This window comes from Tachyglossus aculeatus, chromosome 2, assembly GCF_015852505.1.
Source record: "Tachyglossus aculeatus isolate mTacAcu1 chromosome 2, mTacAcu1.pri, whole genome shotgun sequence".
Taxonomy (NCBI): domain Eukaryota; kingdom Metazoa; phylum Chordata; class Mammalia; order Monotremata; family Tachyglossidae; genus Tachyglossus; species Tachyglossus aculeatus.
Window position 1 is genome coordinate 138387638 of NC_052067.1, and position 18565 is coordinate 138406202.

The window sequence follows — 18565 nt, forward strand, 5'->3', positions numbered from 1 at the left end:
GGCAGTCCTCCCTGCTTGTAGTGACAGTCAAGCCGAGGAAGAGCAGGAGTGGAAATGTCAGGGGGAAGGCCGGCTACCTCAGCTCAGAACTATTCCATCCACGTCCAGGGGTTCTCCAGGGCGGGAGCCGGCTCCCCACACGTGCTGGCGTGACTCTCCACGTCCGCAGCCGGGAAACGGATCTGACAGAGTGGGCACTGCACCCAAGCTGGGGGAGTGGAGTCCTCAGAGTCCGAGGAGGAGGAGGAGGAGGAGGAAGAGATGGTGGTCCAGGAGGGCGAGGGCAGGCTCCGGCCCACGGAGGGGTCCTCTTCTCCGCAGGTGGCAGCGTGGAGGGGAAGGAAGTCCTCGGGAAAGGTACCTCGGGTGGGAGGAGAGGAATTGGGGAGTTGGTGTGCTCCCAGGGGAGATGGGCCCTCCCCCGGATGTGGCTCCCCTTTGGGTAAGAGCGAGGCCTATAATTCTATTTGTTCTGATGACTTGACACCTTCCACGTGTTTTGTTTTGTTGTCTGTCTCCCCCTTCTAGACTGTGAGTCTGTTGTTGGGTAGGGACCGTCTCTATATGTTGCCAACTTGTACTTCCCAAGCGCTTAGTACAGTGCTCTGCACACAGTAAGCACTCAATAAATAAGATTGAATGAATGAATGAATGAGGCGCCACTCTCACTTCTGACTGGGATAGAGACAGAGGGGGACAAAACCAGGGCCAGGAGGCGGAGCCTGCCGGAGGGCCAGGTGGGAAGGGCGGGTTAGGGGACGAGAGAGATGGAGCGGCGTCAATCCCACTATCTTGGGTCCTCCGAGGTCCGGTCAGGAGGATTCTGCACTAATAATAATAATTATGGCATTTGTTGAGTGCTTACTGTGTGCCAGGCACTGTACTAAGCGCTGGGTGGATACAAGCAAATCGGGTTGGACACAGTCCCTGTCCCAAGTGGGGCTCAAAGTCTCAATCCCCATTTTCCAGACGAGGGAACTGAGGCCCAGAGAAGTGACTTGCCCAAAGTCACACAGCAGACAGGTGGTGGAGCCTGGATTAGAGAAGCAGCATGGCTCAGTGGAAAGAGCAAGGGCTTTGGAGTCAGAGGTCATGGATTCGAATTCCGGCTCCACCACATGTCTGCTGTGTGACTTTGGGCAAGTCACTTAACTTCTCTGAGCCTCAGTTACCTCATCTGTAAAATAGGGTTAAGATTGTGAGCCCCGTGTGGGCCAACCTGATCACCATGTATTCCCCCCAGCGCTTAGAACAGTGCTTTGCACACAGTAAGCGCTTAATAAATGCCATCATTATTATTAGAGCTCATGACCTTCCGGCTCCCAGGCCAGCGTTCTACCCACTACGACATTCTGCTCCCCAACACACTTACCTGCACAGATGGGACACAGACTCGGGCTTGGAGCGGTCTGGCTTTGGGCTGGGGTCTCCTGGGTTTTGGGGGGTCTCCACCTCGGGCTTGACGCACCACTCCGTCCTCTGCTGGGCCCGGCGGTCCGCAGAGACCTAGGAGATCAGGGGTTTGACGAGGGGCTGCCAACTGCCGTGGGGGCCAGCCAGGGCAAGGAGCACTCTTTGGTAATCAATCAATCAATCAATCGTATTTATTGAGCGCTTACTGTGTGCAGAGCACTGTACTAAGCGCTTGGGATGTACAAGTTGGTAACCCTCCCTGAGTGGGGCTGGAGTGTCTCCATCTCACCTGCCCGCCCCCAGCCCCAGGATAGGTTCCCGCCTCTATTACAGAAATGTTTCATGAGAAGCAGCATGGCCTAGTGGATAGAGAACGGGCCTGGGTGTCAAAAAGAAAGACCTCTTAATGCTAACCTTCTACTGGGCCTCGATCTCACCTACTTCGTCACCGACCCCTGGTCCACGTCCTGCCTCTGGCCTGGAACGCCCTCCCTCCTCAAATCCACCAGATAATGACTCTCCCCGCCCTTCAAAGCCTTACTGAAGGTACATCTCCTCCAAGAAGCCTTCCCTGAATAAGCCCCCCTTTCCTCTTCTCCCATTCCCTTCTGCGTCGCCCTGACCTGCTCTCTTCGTTCTATCCCCCCGTCCCAGCCCCACGACACTTACATACATATCTGCCATTTATTTATTTATTTATATTAATGTCAGTCTCCCCTGCTCTAGACTGTAAGCTCACTGTGGGCAGGGAATGTGTCTGTTTATTGTTGTATTGTACTCTCCCAAGCACTTACTACAGTGCTCCGCACAAAGTGCTTGATAAACATGATTGAATGAATGAATAAACCTGGGTTATAATCCCGGCTCTGCCACTAGTCCACTGTGGAAAGCTGGGCAAATCACTTCACTTCCTGGGCTTCTGTTCCCTGATCTGGAAAATATAGGACAGGGACTGTGTCCAACCTGATTAGCTTGTAACTACCCCAGCGCTTAGTACAGGGCCTAGTAATAATAATAATGATGGTATTTGTTAAGCGCTTACTATGTGCAAAGCACTGTTCTAAGCAGTGGGGAAGTTACACGGTGATCAGGTTGTCCCTCGTGGGGCTCACAGTCTTCATCCCCATTTTACAGATGAGGTAACTGAGGCACAGAGAAGTGAAGTGACTTGCCCAAAGTCACACAGCTGACAGTTGGCAGAGCTGGGATTTGAACCTATGACCTCTGTCTCCAAAGCCCGGGCTCTTTCCACTGAGCCACGCTGCTTCTGGTACATGGGAAGTGCTTAGCAAATACCATAAAGAAGAAAAAAGAAAAGAAACAGCATCAGCCCCATTTCTTCCTGACCCGGCAACCCTCTCTCCCCTCTGTGAACTCTGGGCTCTAACTGCCGCTTGACTGAATCTGCCCTCTCGGCCATCCCTCTGCTTGAAGCGGGGCATATCGTAGCCCGAGGTTCAGGGGTATTTAGCTGCTTCTTGAAATCCTCGCGAGGAGGAACACCCCTGCCTTCCACCCACTGCCTCCCATCTGGGCCTCAGGTCGGCTCCTCTCTACCCCTCACCCGTTTCCCTTCTTCAGGCAACACGCAAAGCCCACTCTCCTTCAGCCCTCTCTTCTCCAGGTTTCGGCCTCCAACTCCTGTTTTGCCTCTCGGCTGACAGATTTCCGGGCCTTGCAGAGGTCCAAGCTCTGGGGTCGGCTGGACCCAGCAGTTACCTTACTGGGGGCCACGGGTTGTGCTGCTGTGGACTTTCTGCAGACTGCCCGATTCAAGCACCTCTGGCTTGTGTTCCCCTGGACCCTCAGATCTTTTTCGTGGGCTACTCCGGCTTTTTAGTTTTTCAGAACAAGGGCACACAACCCTAGGTCACCATGGTCTAAACCAGGGGGGCGGGGGAGAAAGAGAGACAAGCAGAGAGACAGAGACACTAGGGCAGGGAACTAGCTCTGAGGTTGCAGCCTCGAAACCCGGATTCCAAGTCCCTGGTTGATCCCGGTTACCTTCCAGGGGCCAGCAGCCTCTGTTTCTTCTTCCCGCCCGGCTGTTGTCTTCGGCCTCTCTTCTGAGCCACCATCTTCTGTCCCTCAGGGGCACCTCCTGAACAAAACCAGGTCAACATGAGGGGTCTGAGGTGGTGGGGAAAGGTGGGGATGGTGGTTAAGCTAGGTGTAGAGAGTAAAAATTTCTCTGAGGGCAAAGGTTGCTGAGGTCAGGACTTCCGGGCTTCTCTCGCCTGCCTCAGGCTGCGGAGGCTGGTTTGAGTCAGGTCTGCCTGGGGGGATTAGGTAAGGCTGGGCCCGGAGCCACCCCGAGACGTTGCCAACCCTGAAAATACTGGGCAAATGGGTGGAAAGGGGAATCGAGGCCCAACCCACCCCTGCCAAGGCAGAGACGGTGTGCATACAACCACCAGGGCATCGGTCGGTATCCTCTAGGCTGTAAGCTCGTTGTGGGCAAGGAATATGGCCTAGTGGATAGAGCCCGGGCCTGGATTCTAATTCCGGATCCACCACTTGTCTGCTGTGTGACCTTGGGTAAGTCACTTGGGAAGTCCAGTCCCTTCCCGCCAACCACCATCCAGCTTCTAGACTGTAAACTCATTGCGGGCAGGGAACGTGCCTGTTATTTTCATTCAATCGTTCACTTATTCATTCAATCATATTTATTGAGCGCTTACTGTGAGCAGAGCACCGTACTAACCTCACTTCACTTCTCTGGGGCTCAGTTCCCTCATCTGCAAAATGAGGGTTGAGACTGTGAGCCCCAAATGGGACGGGGACTGTGTCCAACATGATTAGCTGGTATCTACCAGAGCCCATAGTACACTGCCTGGCACATAGTAAGCACTTAACAAATACAGGGACTGTCGCTATATGCTGCTGAATTGTACTTCCCAAGCGCTTAGTACAGTGCTCTGCACACAGTAAGTGCACAATAAATACGATTGAATGAATGAAATATCTTTTAAAAAAATGGTCTGCCAACTCGGTGCAGTCCCAAGTGCTTAGTATAGTGCTTGTCTTTTGTTTTACTGCTTTTTTATTGTTTCATCATTCCTTTTGTGTCACCAGTTCCCTCGTCCCCCTTTATATTATTAGACTGTAGCCCCCTGAGGGACAGGAACTGGATCTAATTCTCAATGGTGTATTCTCTCCCAGGGCTTGGTACAGGTCTCTGAACCCAGTAAGCACTTAATAAATACTACTACTACTACTCTGCACACAGCAAAACACTCTATAAGTACCAATAAATGGTTGTCCTGAGCCCTGGGAAATTGTTTTAAAGAAAGCCAGGGCCAGTGTACTGAAGAAAGGAGATTCAACTAAATGCGACAATCACTGTACAGTTTTTTTGATCTCAGGTGCCAGCAAGGTATTGCTAAAAGTTATACAGCGTTGACTGGAGACCTACACGGAACACAAATTGCCTGATGTTCAAGCGGGATGCCGGAAAGGGCGAGGGACGTGAGATGTTATTGGCGACGTCCGTTGGATAATTGAGAGGACAAGAGAATAACAAAAGGAAGGCAGCATGTGCTGTATTGATTATAGCAAGGCCTTTGACTGAATGGATCACAAGAAACTCTGGAGCACATTAAGGAAAATGGGCATGCCGGACCATTTAATTGCATTAATACGGAACCTGTTCGACAAACAGGAGACTACAATAAGAACAGAATATGGAGAAACAGATTGGTTTCCCATCAGTAAGGGTGTAAGACAAGGATGTATCTTATCGCTTTATCTGTTCATCCTTCACACCGAATACCTAATGAAAGAAGCTGGATTGGATGAAGATGAACGGGGAGTAAAGATTGGAGGAAGCAATATGAACACCCTTCTTTATGCTCATGGTACAACCCTACTGGCAGAAAGTGAAGAAAATTTGAAGGGCTTCTTATTAAAAGTCAAGGATCAGAGCAAAAAGATGGGCCTACATTTGAATGTCACGATCATGACAACTGGAAATTTTAACGCATTTGTAGTGGATGGAGAGAAGATTGAAAGAGTTGTCAATTTTTCTCTCCTGGGATCGATAATCAATAATAAAGGAACTGGTAGCCAAGAAATACGCTGACGATTAATGGTAGAAAGACTTGCTAGAAAGAGCCTGGAAAAAGTCATGAAATGTGCTGATGTAACAATTGCCCCCAAAATACAAACTGTCGATTCTTTGGCATTTCCAGTGGCAATATAGGGATCCGAAAGCTGGATGTTGAAAAAACAGGATGGACAGAACATCGATTCTTTTGAAACGTGGTGTTGGAGAATCAATCAATCGTATTTATGGAGCGCTTACTGTGTGCAGAGCACTGTACTAAGCGCTTGGGAAGTACAAGTTGGCAACATATAGAGACAGTCCCTACCCAACAGTGGGCTCACAGTCTAAAAGAGAAGGCTTTTGTGAATACCTGGGACTGCCCGAAAAACAAACAAATGGATTTGAGAGCAAATTAAGCCGCAGTGGTGTTTGGAAGGCCAAATAACCCGACTTAGATTAGCATATTTTGGACACGTAATCAGGAGGACTGATTCTCTGGAGAAGACACGAATGCTAGGAAAAGTCCGGGGGAAATGAGGAAGAGGCAGACCGGTGGCTAGGTGGATAGAGACCACAGCAACGATAACGGAAGAACTGTTAGAAAGGTTGCGGATTATGGCAGAGATCAGGACATTCTGGAGAAAGTATATCCACGGAGTCGCTATGAATCGGAAACGACTGGGCGGCACTTAATAAAGAAGTGGCAGCGGACGGCGGGAGTCAGCTAGCTACAGGTGCCAGGTAAGGCGTTAGGAAGAGCCCTGAACAGACAGAGCGTTTGTTTAATGGTATTTATTAAGTGCTTACTATATTACTACGTGCCACACGCTGTAGTAAACACTGGGCTAGGTACAGGATTATCAGGTTGGACTCAGTCCGTGTCCCACATGGGGTTCACAATCTTCATCCCCATCTTAATAATTATGGTATTCGTTAAGTGCTTACTACGTGCCAGGCACTGTACTAAGCACTGAGGTGGATACGGGCACCTGTCCCACATAGGGCTCACAGTCCCCATTTTACAGATGAGGCAACAGAGGCACAGAGAAATGAAGTGACTTGCCCAAGATCTCACAGCAAATAAGTGGCAGAGCCGGGCTTGGAACCCTTCTGATTCCCGGGCCCGTGCTCTAGCCACTACACCATGCTGCTTCTCTGAAAAGGAAACCATCCAGCAGTCAGGCAGAGGGAGCCCCTGTCATTAGGCAGGCGTAAGGGGTGGTCTACAGGGGTCTTTCCTCAGCTAGAAAGCTGAGGTTGGGGACAGGAGGAGCGGGGTGGAGGAGTGGTGAGCCAGGAGAGACCCTAGCCAAGGCGGCAGAGAGGGTGGGAAGCAGGAAGGGACGGGTTCACAGTCCAGTCGCCCTTCCCGCCAACCACCATCCAGCTTCTAGACTGTAAACTCGTTGCGGGCAGGGAATGTGCCTGTTATTTTCATTCAATCATTCACTTAGTCATTCAATCGTATTTATTGAGCGCTTACTATGAGCAGAGCACCGTACTAAGCTCTTGGGAGAGTACAATACAACAATAAACAGACACATTCCCCGCCCACAATAAGCTCACAGTCTAGCACGGGGGACGACAGACATTGATATAAATGAATAAATGACAGATCTGTACGTAAGTGCTGTGGGGCTGGGAAGTGGGAAGAACAAAGGTGATGCAGAAGAGACTGTACTCTCCCAAGCGCTTAGTACAGTGCTCCGTACACAGTAAGCGCTCAATAAGTAGGACTGACGGACTGACCTGGGGCGGCCACGGTGGTGGGTGTGGGCTCCTCTGGGCGGCAGCTCCCTGGGGTCTCAGCAGGGGTCAGGTGGGCCCGGCGGGTGGCCTCCAGCACCATGCGGGCCGGGCGGGTCAGCGTCCCGGGCCGCAGCTGCTGCAGGTGGCTCTGGAGGTCCACCACCTTCTTGGGGCTCCTGCGGGATCAGATCCGGGGCTCCCTGACTCCGGGGATCCCTCGCCTTCTTCCGGAGAGGGGCACTCGGGGTCGGAGGGAGACAGGCGGGGTAGGGAAAGTCACAGGAAGTCGAGAGTGAGAAGGAGAGAGAGAGAGATAATACCAGTAGAGGGTCCTGTGGGTGACAATATGACTTTTCCCAACCCTTTTCCTGGAAAGATGGTGGGACCACCATTCATTCATGCAACAGTATTTATTGAGCGCTTACTGTGTGCAGAGCACTGTACTACATTCATTCAATCGTATTTAATTCAATCATAATCGTACATGAGCCCACCCCCACCACGCTTCACAGACTTGGGGTGCTGGGGTTTAGTGTGGCCTGGGAAAGGCACTGGCTAGGGAGTCAGGTGACCTGAGTTGTAATTATAGCTCTGGGAGAGTTTGGGCACAACACTTAGCTTCTCTGTGCCTCAGTTTCCTCATTGCACACTGCTTCTCCCTCCTTAAACTGTAATAATAATTACAGTTTAATAATAATAGTAATAATAGTTTAATAATTGCCCTTGCCCTCTCCCTGACTTTCCCATCTCTGTTGACGGCACTACCATCCTTCCCGTCTCACAAGTCCGCAACCTTGGTGTCATCCTCGACTCCGCTCTCTCATTCACCCCTCACATCCAAGCCGTGACCAAAACCTGCCGGTCTCAGCTCTACAACATTGCCAAGATCCGCCCTTTCCTTTCCATCCCAACCGCTATCCTGCTCATTCAAGCTCTCATCCTATCCCGTCTGGACTACTGCATCAGCCTTCTCTCTGATCTCCCATCCTCGTGTCTCTCTCCACTTCAATCCATACTTCATGCTGCTGCCCGGATTATCTTTGTCCAGAAATGCTCTGGGCATATCACTCCCCTCCTCAAAAATCTCCAGTGGCTACCAATCAATCTGCACATCAGGCAGAAACTCCTCACCCTGGGCTTCAAGGCTGTCCAACCCCTCGCCCCCTCCTACCTCCCCTCCCTTCTCTCCTTCTACAGCTCAGTCCGCACCCTCCGCTCCTCCACCGCTGATCTCCTCACCGTACCTCGCTCTCGCCTGTCCCGCCATCGACCCCCGGCCCACGTCATCCCCCGGGCCTGGAATGCCCTCCCTCTGCCCACCCGCCAAGCTAGCTCTCTTCCTCCCTTCTAGGCCCTGCTGAGAGCTCACCTCCTCCAGGAGGCCTTCCCAGATTGAGCCCCTTCCTTCCTCTCCCCCTCGTCCCCCTCTCCATCCCCCCAATCTTACCTCCTTCCCTTCCCCACAGCACCTGTATATATGTATATATGTTTGTACATATTTATTACTCTATTTATTTATTTTATTTGTACATATCTATTCTATTTTATTTTGTTAGTATGTTTGGTTTTGTTCTCTGTCTCCCCCTTTTAGACTGTGAGCCCACTGTTGGGTAGAGACTGTCTCTATATGTTGCCAATTTGTACTTCCCAAGCACTTAGTACAGTGCTCTGCACATAGTAAGCGCTCAATAAATACGATTGATGATGATGATGATGAATAATAGTAATAATTAAACTGTAATAATAATAATAATAATGGCATTTGTTAAGCGCTTACTATGTGCCAAGCACTGATCTAAGCGCTGTGGAGATACAAGGTAATCAGATTGTCCCACGTGGGGCTCACAGTCTTAATCCCCATTTTACAGATGAGGTAACTGAGGCCCAGAGAAGTTAAGTGACTTGCCCAAAGTCACTCAGCTGACAAGTGGCGGAGCCGGAATTAGAACCCATGACCTCTGACTCCCAAGCCCGTGCTCTTTCCACTAGAGCTACGCAGCTTCTCTGTAAGCACTATTTTGGACTGGGACTGTGTCTGACCTGATTTATCTTGCATCTCCCCCAGCACTTATTGCTATTATTACATTTGTTAAGCGCTTACCAGATCTCAAGCACTGTACTAAGCGCTGAGGTAGATACAAGTTAATCAGATTGGACACAGTCCTTATCCCGCATGGAGCTCACTGTCTAAGTACAAGGGATAACAGGCACTGAATCCCTATTAAACAGATGGGGAAACTGAGGTACAGAGAAGTGCCCTGACTACCCCCAAGGTCACACAGCAGACGACTGGCAGAGTCTCGAGAAGAACCCAGATGCTCTGACTCACTGGGCTGTTCTCCTTTCCAATAGGCCGCACTGCTACTCCATACAGTCCTCGACATACAGTAAGCACAGCGTGGCTCAGTGGAAATCAATAAAAAAAAAAAAATTATAATAATAATAATGGCACTTATTAAGCACTTACTATGTGCAAAGCACTGTTCTAAGTGCTGGGGAGGATACAAGGTGATCAGGTTGTCCCACGGTGGGACTCACAGTCTTCATCCCCATTTTACAGATGAGGTAACTGAGGCACAGAGAAGTTAAGTGACTTGCCCAAAGTCACACAGCTGACAGTTGGCGGAGCCGGGATTTGAACCCATGACCTCTGACTCCAAAGCCCGTGCTCTTTCCGCTGAGCCACGCTGCTTCTCTAACTCCAATCAATTAGAGCCACGCTGCTTCTCTAATCAATCAATCAATCGTATTTATTGAGCGCTTACTGTGTGCAGAGCACTGTACTAAGCGCTTGGGAAGTACAAGTTGGCAACATATAGAGATGGTCCCCAGCAAACAGTGGGCTCACAGTCTAGAAAGAGCCCGGGGTTTGGAGTCAGAGGTCAAGGGTTCAAATCCCAGCTTCGCCACTTGTCAGCTGGGTGACTTTGGGCAAGTCACTTAACTTCTCTGCGCCTCAGTTACCTCATCTGTAAAATGGGGATTAAAACTGTGAGCTCCCTGTGGGACAACCTGATCACCTTGTAACCTCCCCAGTGCTTAGAACAGTGCTTTGCACATAGTAAGAAGCAGCGTGGCTCAGTGGAAAGAGCCCGGGCTTTGGAGTCAGAGGTCATTGGTTCAAATCCCAGCTTCGCCACTTGTCAGCTGGGTGACTTTGGGCAAGTCACTTCACTTCTCTGTGCCTCAGTTACCTCATCTGTAAAATGGGGATTAAGACTGTGAGCCCCCCGCGGGACAATCTGATGACCTTGTAACCTCCCCAGCGCTTAGAATGGTGAGTAAGCGCTTAACAAATACCATCATTATAATGAATAAATTATAATGAATAAATTATTTATGAATAAATGCCATTATTATTACTACTATTACATTATTATTAAGAATAATTATGAATAAATGCCATTATTATTACTACTATTACATTATTATTAAGAATGATGACGATTACGCACGGCTGTGGCTCGGGGAAAAACGTCTTCCGGATGGCAGGGCTGGCGAGCCAGGGGAGGCTATGAGGAGGAGGGGGAGAAGAGGCGGGAGGAAGAGGAGGCTCCTGCTGGAGAGAGGAAGAGGAGGTTAATGGAGCTTATTGTTGGGGCGCTCCTTGGTGCCGGTCAGCACCACCAATCAATCAATCAATCAATCAATCATATTTATTGAGCGCTTACTGTGTGCAGAGCACTGTACTAAGCGCTTGGGATGTCCAAGTTGGCAACATATAGAGACAGTCCCTATCCAACAGTGGGCTCACAGTCAAAAGGGGGAGACGGAGAACAAAACCAAACACACTAACAAAATAAAATAAATAGAATAGATATGTCCAAGTAAAATAAATAAATAAATAGAGTAATAAATATGTACAAACATATATACATATCATCAATCGTATTTATTGAGCGCTTACTATGTGCAGAGCACTGTACTAAGCGCTTGGGAAGTACAAATTGGCAACACAGAGAGACAGTCCCTACCCAACAGTGGGCTCACAGTCTAAAAGGGGAAGACGGACAACAAAACCAAACATGCTAACAAAATAAAATAAATAGAATAGATATGTACAAGTAAAATAAATAGAGTAATAAATATGTACAAACATATATACATATATACAGGTGCTGTGGGGAAGGGAAGGAGGTAAGACTCCTGTTTGGCTCTGAAATTGCCCCCAGTTGGGGGGTCCCTAGCCTCTTCCCGCCCCCCGGGAAGCGGTCCTGGTCCTCCCTGCCTGCTCCCCTGGAAGCCTCACCCCACCTCCCGCCGCAACTGCGACGCTCAGCACCCCATCGTCCACAGCCGGGGGTCTCCTCCCGCGGCCGAGGTCCCGGGGGGTCCAGCCTCCGCCCCACCGAGGGTGAAGTCCCACCTGGCTCTGGCCGGGGGCCGGCGCCCCGGGCTCCTGGGTCCATTCCAGCGGGGAGCGGAGGCGGAGGAAGGTCAGTCCGAACTGGTGGCGTGGGTGGAACGGCTGGCTGCACGTCACTCGCACGCGGTCCCACGGCTCTCCCGCCGCGGGGGCCAGAAAGTCCCCTGGAGGAGCGGGGCGGGGGCGGGCAGGGACACAGTCAACTGATGGAGCACCCCCTGACTGCCCCAGTGGGAATCTGATCACTGGGGACAAGAGAGTGTCCCCAGTATACAGATCAATAATGATCAATCAATAATTAAGGCCCTACTGAGAGCTCACCTCCTCCAGGAGGCCTTCCCAGACTGAGCCCCTTCCTTCCTCTCCCCCTCGTCCCCTTCTCCATCCCCTCCATCTTACCTCCTTCCCTTCCCCACAGCACCTGTATATATGTATATATGTTTGTACATATTTATTACTCTATTTATTTTACTTGTACATATCTATTCTATTTATTTTATTTTGTTAGTATGTTTGGTTTTGTTCTCTATCTCCCCTTTTAGACTGTGAGCCCACTGTTGGGTAGGGACTGTCTCTAGATGTTGCCAAATTGTACTTCCCAAGTGCTTAGTACAGTGCTCTGCACACAGTAAGCGCTCAATAAATACGATTGATGATGATGATAATAATGATGATGGCATTTATTAAGCGCTTACTATCAATCAATCAATCAATCGTATTTATTGAGCGCTTACTGTGTGCAGAGCACTGTACTAAGCGCTTGGGAAGTACAAGTTGGCAACATATAGAGATAGTCCCTACCCAACAGTGGGCTCTTCCCCTGTTACTATGTGCAAAGCACTGTTCTAAGCACTGGGGAGGTTACAAGGTGACCAGGTTGTTCCACATGGGGCTCACAGTCTTCATCCCCCTTTTACGGGTGAGGGAACTGAGGCCCAGAGAAGTGAAGTGACTTGCCCAAAGTCACATGGCTGACAATTGGCGGAGCTGGGATTTGAACCCTTGACCTCTGACTCCAAAGCCTGTGCTCTTTCCACTGAGCCACACTGTTTCTCCTTCTCCTACTATGTGCCAAGCGCTGTTTTAAGTACTGGGGTATTCACTCAATCGTATTTATTGAGCGCTTACTGTGTGCAGAGCACTGTACTAAGCGCTTGGGAAGTCCAAGTTGGCAACATATAGAGACGGTCCTTACCCAACAGCAGGCTCACAATCTAGAAGGGGGAGACACAACTCAATCGAGTCAGACACGGTCCCGGTTGACAGGGGGCTCCCGCTCTTATCCCCATTTTACAGATGAGGTAACTGAGACACAGAAGGTTAAATGACTTGTCCAAGGTCACCCAGCAGACACATGGCAGGGCCAGGATTAGAACCCAGGTCCTTCTGACTCCCAGGCCTGTGCTCTAGCCACTAGCCCTCGCAGCACGGCTCAGTGGAAAGAGCCCGGGCTTGGGAGCCAGAGGTCATGGGTTCTAATCCCGACTCCACCACGTGTCTGCTGTGTGACCTTGGGCAGGTCACTTCACTTCTCTGAGCCTCAGTTCCCTCATCTGGAAAATGGGGATTAAGACTGTGAGCCCCACGTGGGACAACCTGATCACCTTGCATACCCTCCAGCGCTTAGAACAGTGCTTTGCACATAGTAGGCGCTTAACAAATGCCATTATTACTATTATTATTATTAATTCCAGCACTCAGGACGATGGTGGGTTTCTGGGCCTGAAGGCCGAGGCAGACCATCCGTTTTTTTTTTTTAATGTATTTGTTAAGGGCTTACCGTGTGCTGGGCACTGTACTAAGCACTGGGAGAGGTGCTTAGTCCATCCCAAATGGGGCTCACACCTTCAATCCCCATTTAATTAGGGAAACAGCGTGGCTCAGTGGAAAAAGCCCTGGCTTTGGAGTCAGAGGTCATGGGTTCAAACCCCGGCTCCGCCCATTGTCACCTGTGTGACTCTGGGCAAGTCACTTCATTTCTCTGTGCCTCAGTTCCCTCATCTGTAAAACGGGGATTAAAACTGCGAGCCCCCCGTGGGACAACCTGATCACTTTGTAACCTCCCCAGCGCTTAGAACAGTGTTTGGCACGTAGTAAGCGCTTGATAAATACTATCATTTTTATTATTATTTGACAGATGAGGTAGCTGAGGCCCAGAGAAGTGAAGCGACTTGCCCGAGGACCTTCTGCCTCCCAGGGCCGTGCTCGAGCCACTAGGCCACGCCGCTTCCCTGGGCCACGCGCTCCCCGTTGGGAGGCTTGGTCATCATCATCATCATCAGTCGTATTTATTGAGCGCTTACTGTGTGCAGAGCACTGTACTGAGCGCTTGGGAAGTACAAATTGGCAACATCTAGAGCCAGTCCCTACCCAACAGTGGGCTCACAGTCTAACAGGGGGAGACAGGGAACAAAACCAAACGTACTAACAAAATAAAATAAATAGAATAGATATGTACAAGTAAAATAAATAAATAGAGTAAGTGTGCCCAGCGCTGGGCTCTGAGCGGCCCGCCACCCCTCCCGCCGCTGCCCGCCGGCTACCGTGCTTGAACATGCGGACGGCGGAGCGGTTCTTGCCCAGCTTGGAGTCGGCGGGGGTCATCAGGGTGGTGGTGGGGAGGAGGGTGAGGTACGGCCTGTCCGGGGCCCAGCAGGAGCGGCCCACCTCCATCTGCACGAAGGCGGAGCCACAGTTCCCTGCGGACACACGTGGGCGGGCGGTGGGGGGGGTCACGCCAGGCCCCGGCCTCGGCCCCCCCGCCCGCTCTCTGCCCGGCGGCCCACCTACCGACGTCGACGTAGCCGATGGGCACGGCCCGTTCGAGCTGCAGCTCCACTCTGAGCCTCCCGCTGCGGTCCTGCGGGCTGCCGAGCCAGGGCCGGGGGCTGTCCATGGCCAGCAGGTTCTCGGCCGGATGCCGGGGGTCCTGGGTTCGGGGCAGAGAAACTGGGGGGGCTCAGGGAGGAAGGGGGCAAAGCGGGCATGTGGCCAGCACTTTCCATTAGCCCGGCCACGGCAGTGGTCCCCAAGAGGCCGGGGCGGAGGCCGGGAGCCTCAGTGGGGCCACCGGAGGCCTCGCCCCACTGCCACCTGGGTTGGGGGCCATTTAAGCGGGGCTCCCACCGCCCCCCATCGCAGGGCTTGCTGACAGACCCTTACCTGAGACGTGAAAGAGACCACGTGGCTAATTCTCACCGGAGCCATGGCGGCGGGTCCAGGCGGAGCGTGCGCCCGGTTCCCGTGCCGACCTCCAGAGCCGGACCCACCACGCCTTCACCCCGGCCGCCGCCACGGCCGCCTGGTCCAGCCGGCTTCCAGGAAGGGAGGGCTCGCGATTCCAGCTTCCCAGAAAGAGGGGCGGAGGTGGAAAGAAGACCCAGAGGACAGTTGGTTCTGTGGCAGGCAGAGGGCACGACTGAGAACTTTCTGTAAATAAGTAATAATGATTATAAAAATAATAATAATGGAATTTGTTAATTGCTTACTAAATGCCAGGTACTGTACTAAGCACAGGGGTAGATACACGCAATCGGATTGGAAACAGTCCCTTCTCCCACTTGGGGCCACAGTCTTAATCCCCATTTTATCAGGCAGAAACTCCTCACCCTGGGCTTCAAGGCTGTCCATCACCTCGCCCCCTCCTACCTCACCTCCCTTCTCTCCTTCAACAGCCCAGCCCGCACCCTCCGCTCCTCTGCCGCTAATCTCCTCACCGTTAGGCCTCGCTCTCGCCTGTCCCGCCATCGACCCCCGGCCCACGTCATCCCCCGGGCCTGGAATGCCCTCCCTTTGCCCATCCGCCAAGCTAGCTCTCTTCCTCCCTTCAAGGCCCTGCTGAGAGCTCACCTCCTCCAGGAGGCCTTCCCAGACTGAGCCCCTTCCTTCCTCTCCCCCTCGTCCCCCTCTCCATCCCCCCATCTTACCTCCTTCCCTTCCCCATGGCACCTGTATATATGTATATATGTCTGTACATATTTATTACTCTATTTATTTATTTATTTTACTTGTACATATCTATTCTATTTATTTTATTTTGCTAGTATGTTTGGTTTTGTTCTCTGTCTCCCCCTTTTATACTGTGAGCCCACTGTTGGGTAGGAACTATCTCTATATGTTGCCAACTTGTACTTCCCAAGTGCTTAGTACAGTGCTCTGCCCACAGTAAGCGCTCAATAAATACGATTGACTGATTGATTGATTTTATAGATGAGGTAACCGAGGCACAGAGAAGTGAAGTGATTTGTAGAAGGTCACACAGCAGACAAGTAGCAGGGCCGGAATTAGAACCCATCCCCCCCATCTTACCTCCCATCCCCCCCGCCTTACCTCTTTCCCTTCCCCACAGCACCTGTATATATGTATGTACATATTTAGTACTCTATTTATTTATTTATTTTACTTGTACATATCTATTCTATTTATTTTATTTTGTTAATATGTTTGGTTTTGTTCTCTGTCTCCCCCTTCTAGTCTGTGAGCCCACTGTTGGGTAGGGACCGTCTCTATATGTTGCCAACTTGTACTTCCCAAGTGCTTAGTACAGCGCTCTGCACACAGTAAGCGCTCAATAAATACGATTGATTGATTGATTGATTGATGACCTTCTCACTCCCAGGCCAGTGCTCAATCCACTACACCTTGCTGCTTCTCAAGAGGTTCACTGGAGCCTCTTACGGCCCGAACTCTTCTTTTGGCGGCGCCCTGCTGATCGGGGCCGGAGACAAAGCCCCTTCCACGTTGCTGTCCGAGTCAGGTCTCTGTCCGACTTAGGGGATGATGATAATTATTGCTGTGGTATTTGTTAAGCGCTTACTGTGTACCAGACACTGTACTAAGTAATGGGGTGGATACAAGCAAATTGGATCGGACACGGTCCCTGTCCCCCATGGGGCTTACAGTCGCAAACCCCATTTTACAGATGAGGTAACTGAGGTACAGAGAAGTGAAGTGACTTGCCCAAGGTCACACAGCAGACAATCAATCAATCAATCGTATTTATTGAGCGCTTACTGTGTGCAGAGCACTGTACTAAGCGCTTGGGAAGTACAAGTTGGCAACATATAGAGAGAGTCCCTATCCAACAGTGGGCACACAGTCAAGCGGCAGACCTAACATAGTGGGTGAGAACGAAGGAGGCAGAGGCATCAATCAATCGATCAATTGTATTTATTGAGCGCTTACTGTGTGCAGAGCACTGTACTAAGCGCTTGGGAAGTACAAGTTGGCAACATATAGAGACAGTCCCTACCCAACAGTGGGCTCACAGTCTAAAAGGACTGTGTCCTTTTAGTTTCCCAAACAGTGGCTAGGGTGGCGAGGAGGCAGGGTGTGATTGCCAGATGGGCGAGCAATTAATCAAACATACTGATTGGCTCCTTACTGTGTGCAGACCACTGTGTGGTGGCAATTAATAATAATAACGATAGTAATTGCGGTATCTGTTAACAATAATAATGATGGCATTCGTTAAGCGCTACATGCAAAGCACTGTTCTAAGCACTGGGGGAGATACAAGGTGATCAGATTGTTCCACGTGGGGCTCACAGTCTTCATTCCCATTTTACAGATGAGGTAACTGAGGCACAGAGAAGTTAAGTGACTTGCCCAAAGTCACACAGCTGACAATTACACGTTTTGTTTTGTCGTCTGTCTCCCACTTCTAGGCTGTGAGCCTGTTGTTGGGTAGGGACCGTCTCTATATGTTGCCGACTTGAACTCTGCACACAGTAAGCACTCAATAAATACGATCGAATGGATTAGAACCCATGACCTCTGACTCTCAAGCCCGTGCTCTTTCCATGGAGCCACGCTGCTTCTCTCGCTTACTATGTGCCAGGCACTGTACTAAGTGCTGGATACCTGCAAATCGGAGCGGACACGGTCTCTGTCCCACATGGGGCTCACGGTCTCGATTCCCGTTTTACAGATGAGGTAGCTGAGGCACAGAGAAGTGAAGTGACTTGCCCAAGGTCACACAGCAGACAGATGGAGGAGGTGGGATTAGAACCCACGTCCTTCTGATTGCCAGGCCGGTGCTCTATCCACTATACCATGTTACCCATGACTAGCTCCTTAGAGGCAGAGATCGTGGCTACCAAATCTAGTGCATCGTGCCTTGCCAAGCGCTCATTACAGTGCTCTGCACTCAGCAAGCACTCAATAAATACCACTGATTGATTCAGTTAATCAATCATGTTTACTCACCTGTACTGTCCCTACATACGATATACATCCAATTACTTAACCACTTATTCATTTATATATCCAATCGATCAACCAATTGTATTTTTTGAGCATTTACTGGCTGCAGAGCATGGTACTAAGCGCTTAGGGGGGTACAATATAACGGAGTTGGAAGACACCCTCCCTTCATCCAGTCGTATTTATTGAGCGCTTACTGTGTGCAGAGCACTGTACTGAGCGCTTGGGAAGTACAAGTCGACAACATAGTAAGCGCTCAATAAATACGATTGATGATGATGGTGATGATAGAGGGACGCCTCCCTGTCCACAATGAGCTTATATTCAAGCTGGGGAGGTAGACACTAATATAAATAAATAACTTACAATGTTTACTATCAATATTGTAAAAGTTTACAATATTGTGAATACGTTGTACAACATAAGTAAATGTATTATTTATTATAAATAAATTTATAATTACAAATTATAAATTCATTCATTCATTCAATTGTATTTAATCAATCAATAAATACAATTGATTGATTGATTGAGTGTGCAGAGCACTGTACTGAGCGCTTGGGAAGTCCAAGTTGGACAACATATAGAGATGGTCCCTACCCAACAACGGGCTCACAGTCTAGAAGGGGGGAGACAGACAACGAAACAAAACATGTGGACGGGTGTCGAGTCATCAGACAAGTGGCAGAGATGAGATTTGAACACAGGTCCTCTGACTCCCAGTCTCCAAGCTGTTACGCTAGGCCATTCTGCTTCTCTAGGCCTTTCTCTGCCAGAAGCCAGGGAAA

At 50.3% G+C, this 18565-nt stretch overlaps 1 protein-coding gene across 1 annotated transcript in view; it reads right to left on the minus strand.

Annotated features, from left to right (window-relative positions):
- Nucleotides 1–14866, minus strand: part of LOC119943844 (short transient receptor potential channel 2) — a 36016-nt gene extending 21150 nt beyond the window's left edge. Inside the window, 11 exon segments of the mRNA XM_038765025.1 lie at nucleotides 91–361; nucleotides 670–722; nucleotides 1373–1506; nucleotides 2789–2837; nucleotides 3418–3514; nucleotides 7208–7383; nucleotides 10663–10763; nucleotides 11574–11737; nucleotides 14117–14272; nucleotides 14364–14502; nucleotides 14736–14866. Coding sequence (XP_038620953.1) covers nucleotides 91–361; nucleotides 670–722; nucleotides 1373–1506; nucleotides 2789–2837; nucleotides 3418–3514; nucleotides 7208–7383; nucleotides 10663–10763; nucleotides 11574–11737; nucleotides 14117–14272; nucleotides 14364–14502; nucleotides 14736–14780 — 1385 coding nt within the window. The 5' untranslated portion in view covers nucleotides 14781–14866.
- Nucleotides 14867–18565: the final 3699 nt, after the last annotated feature.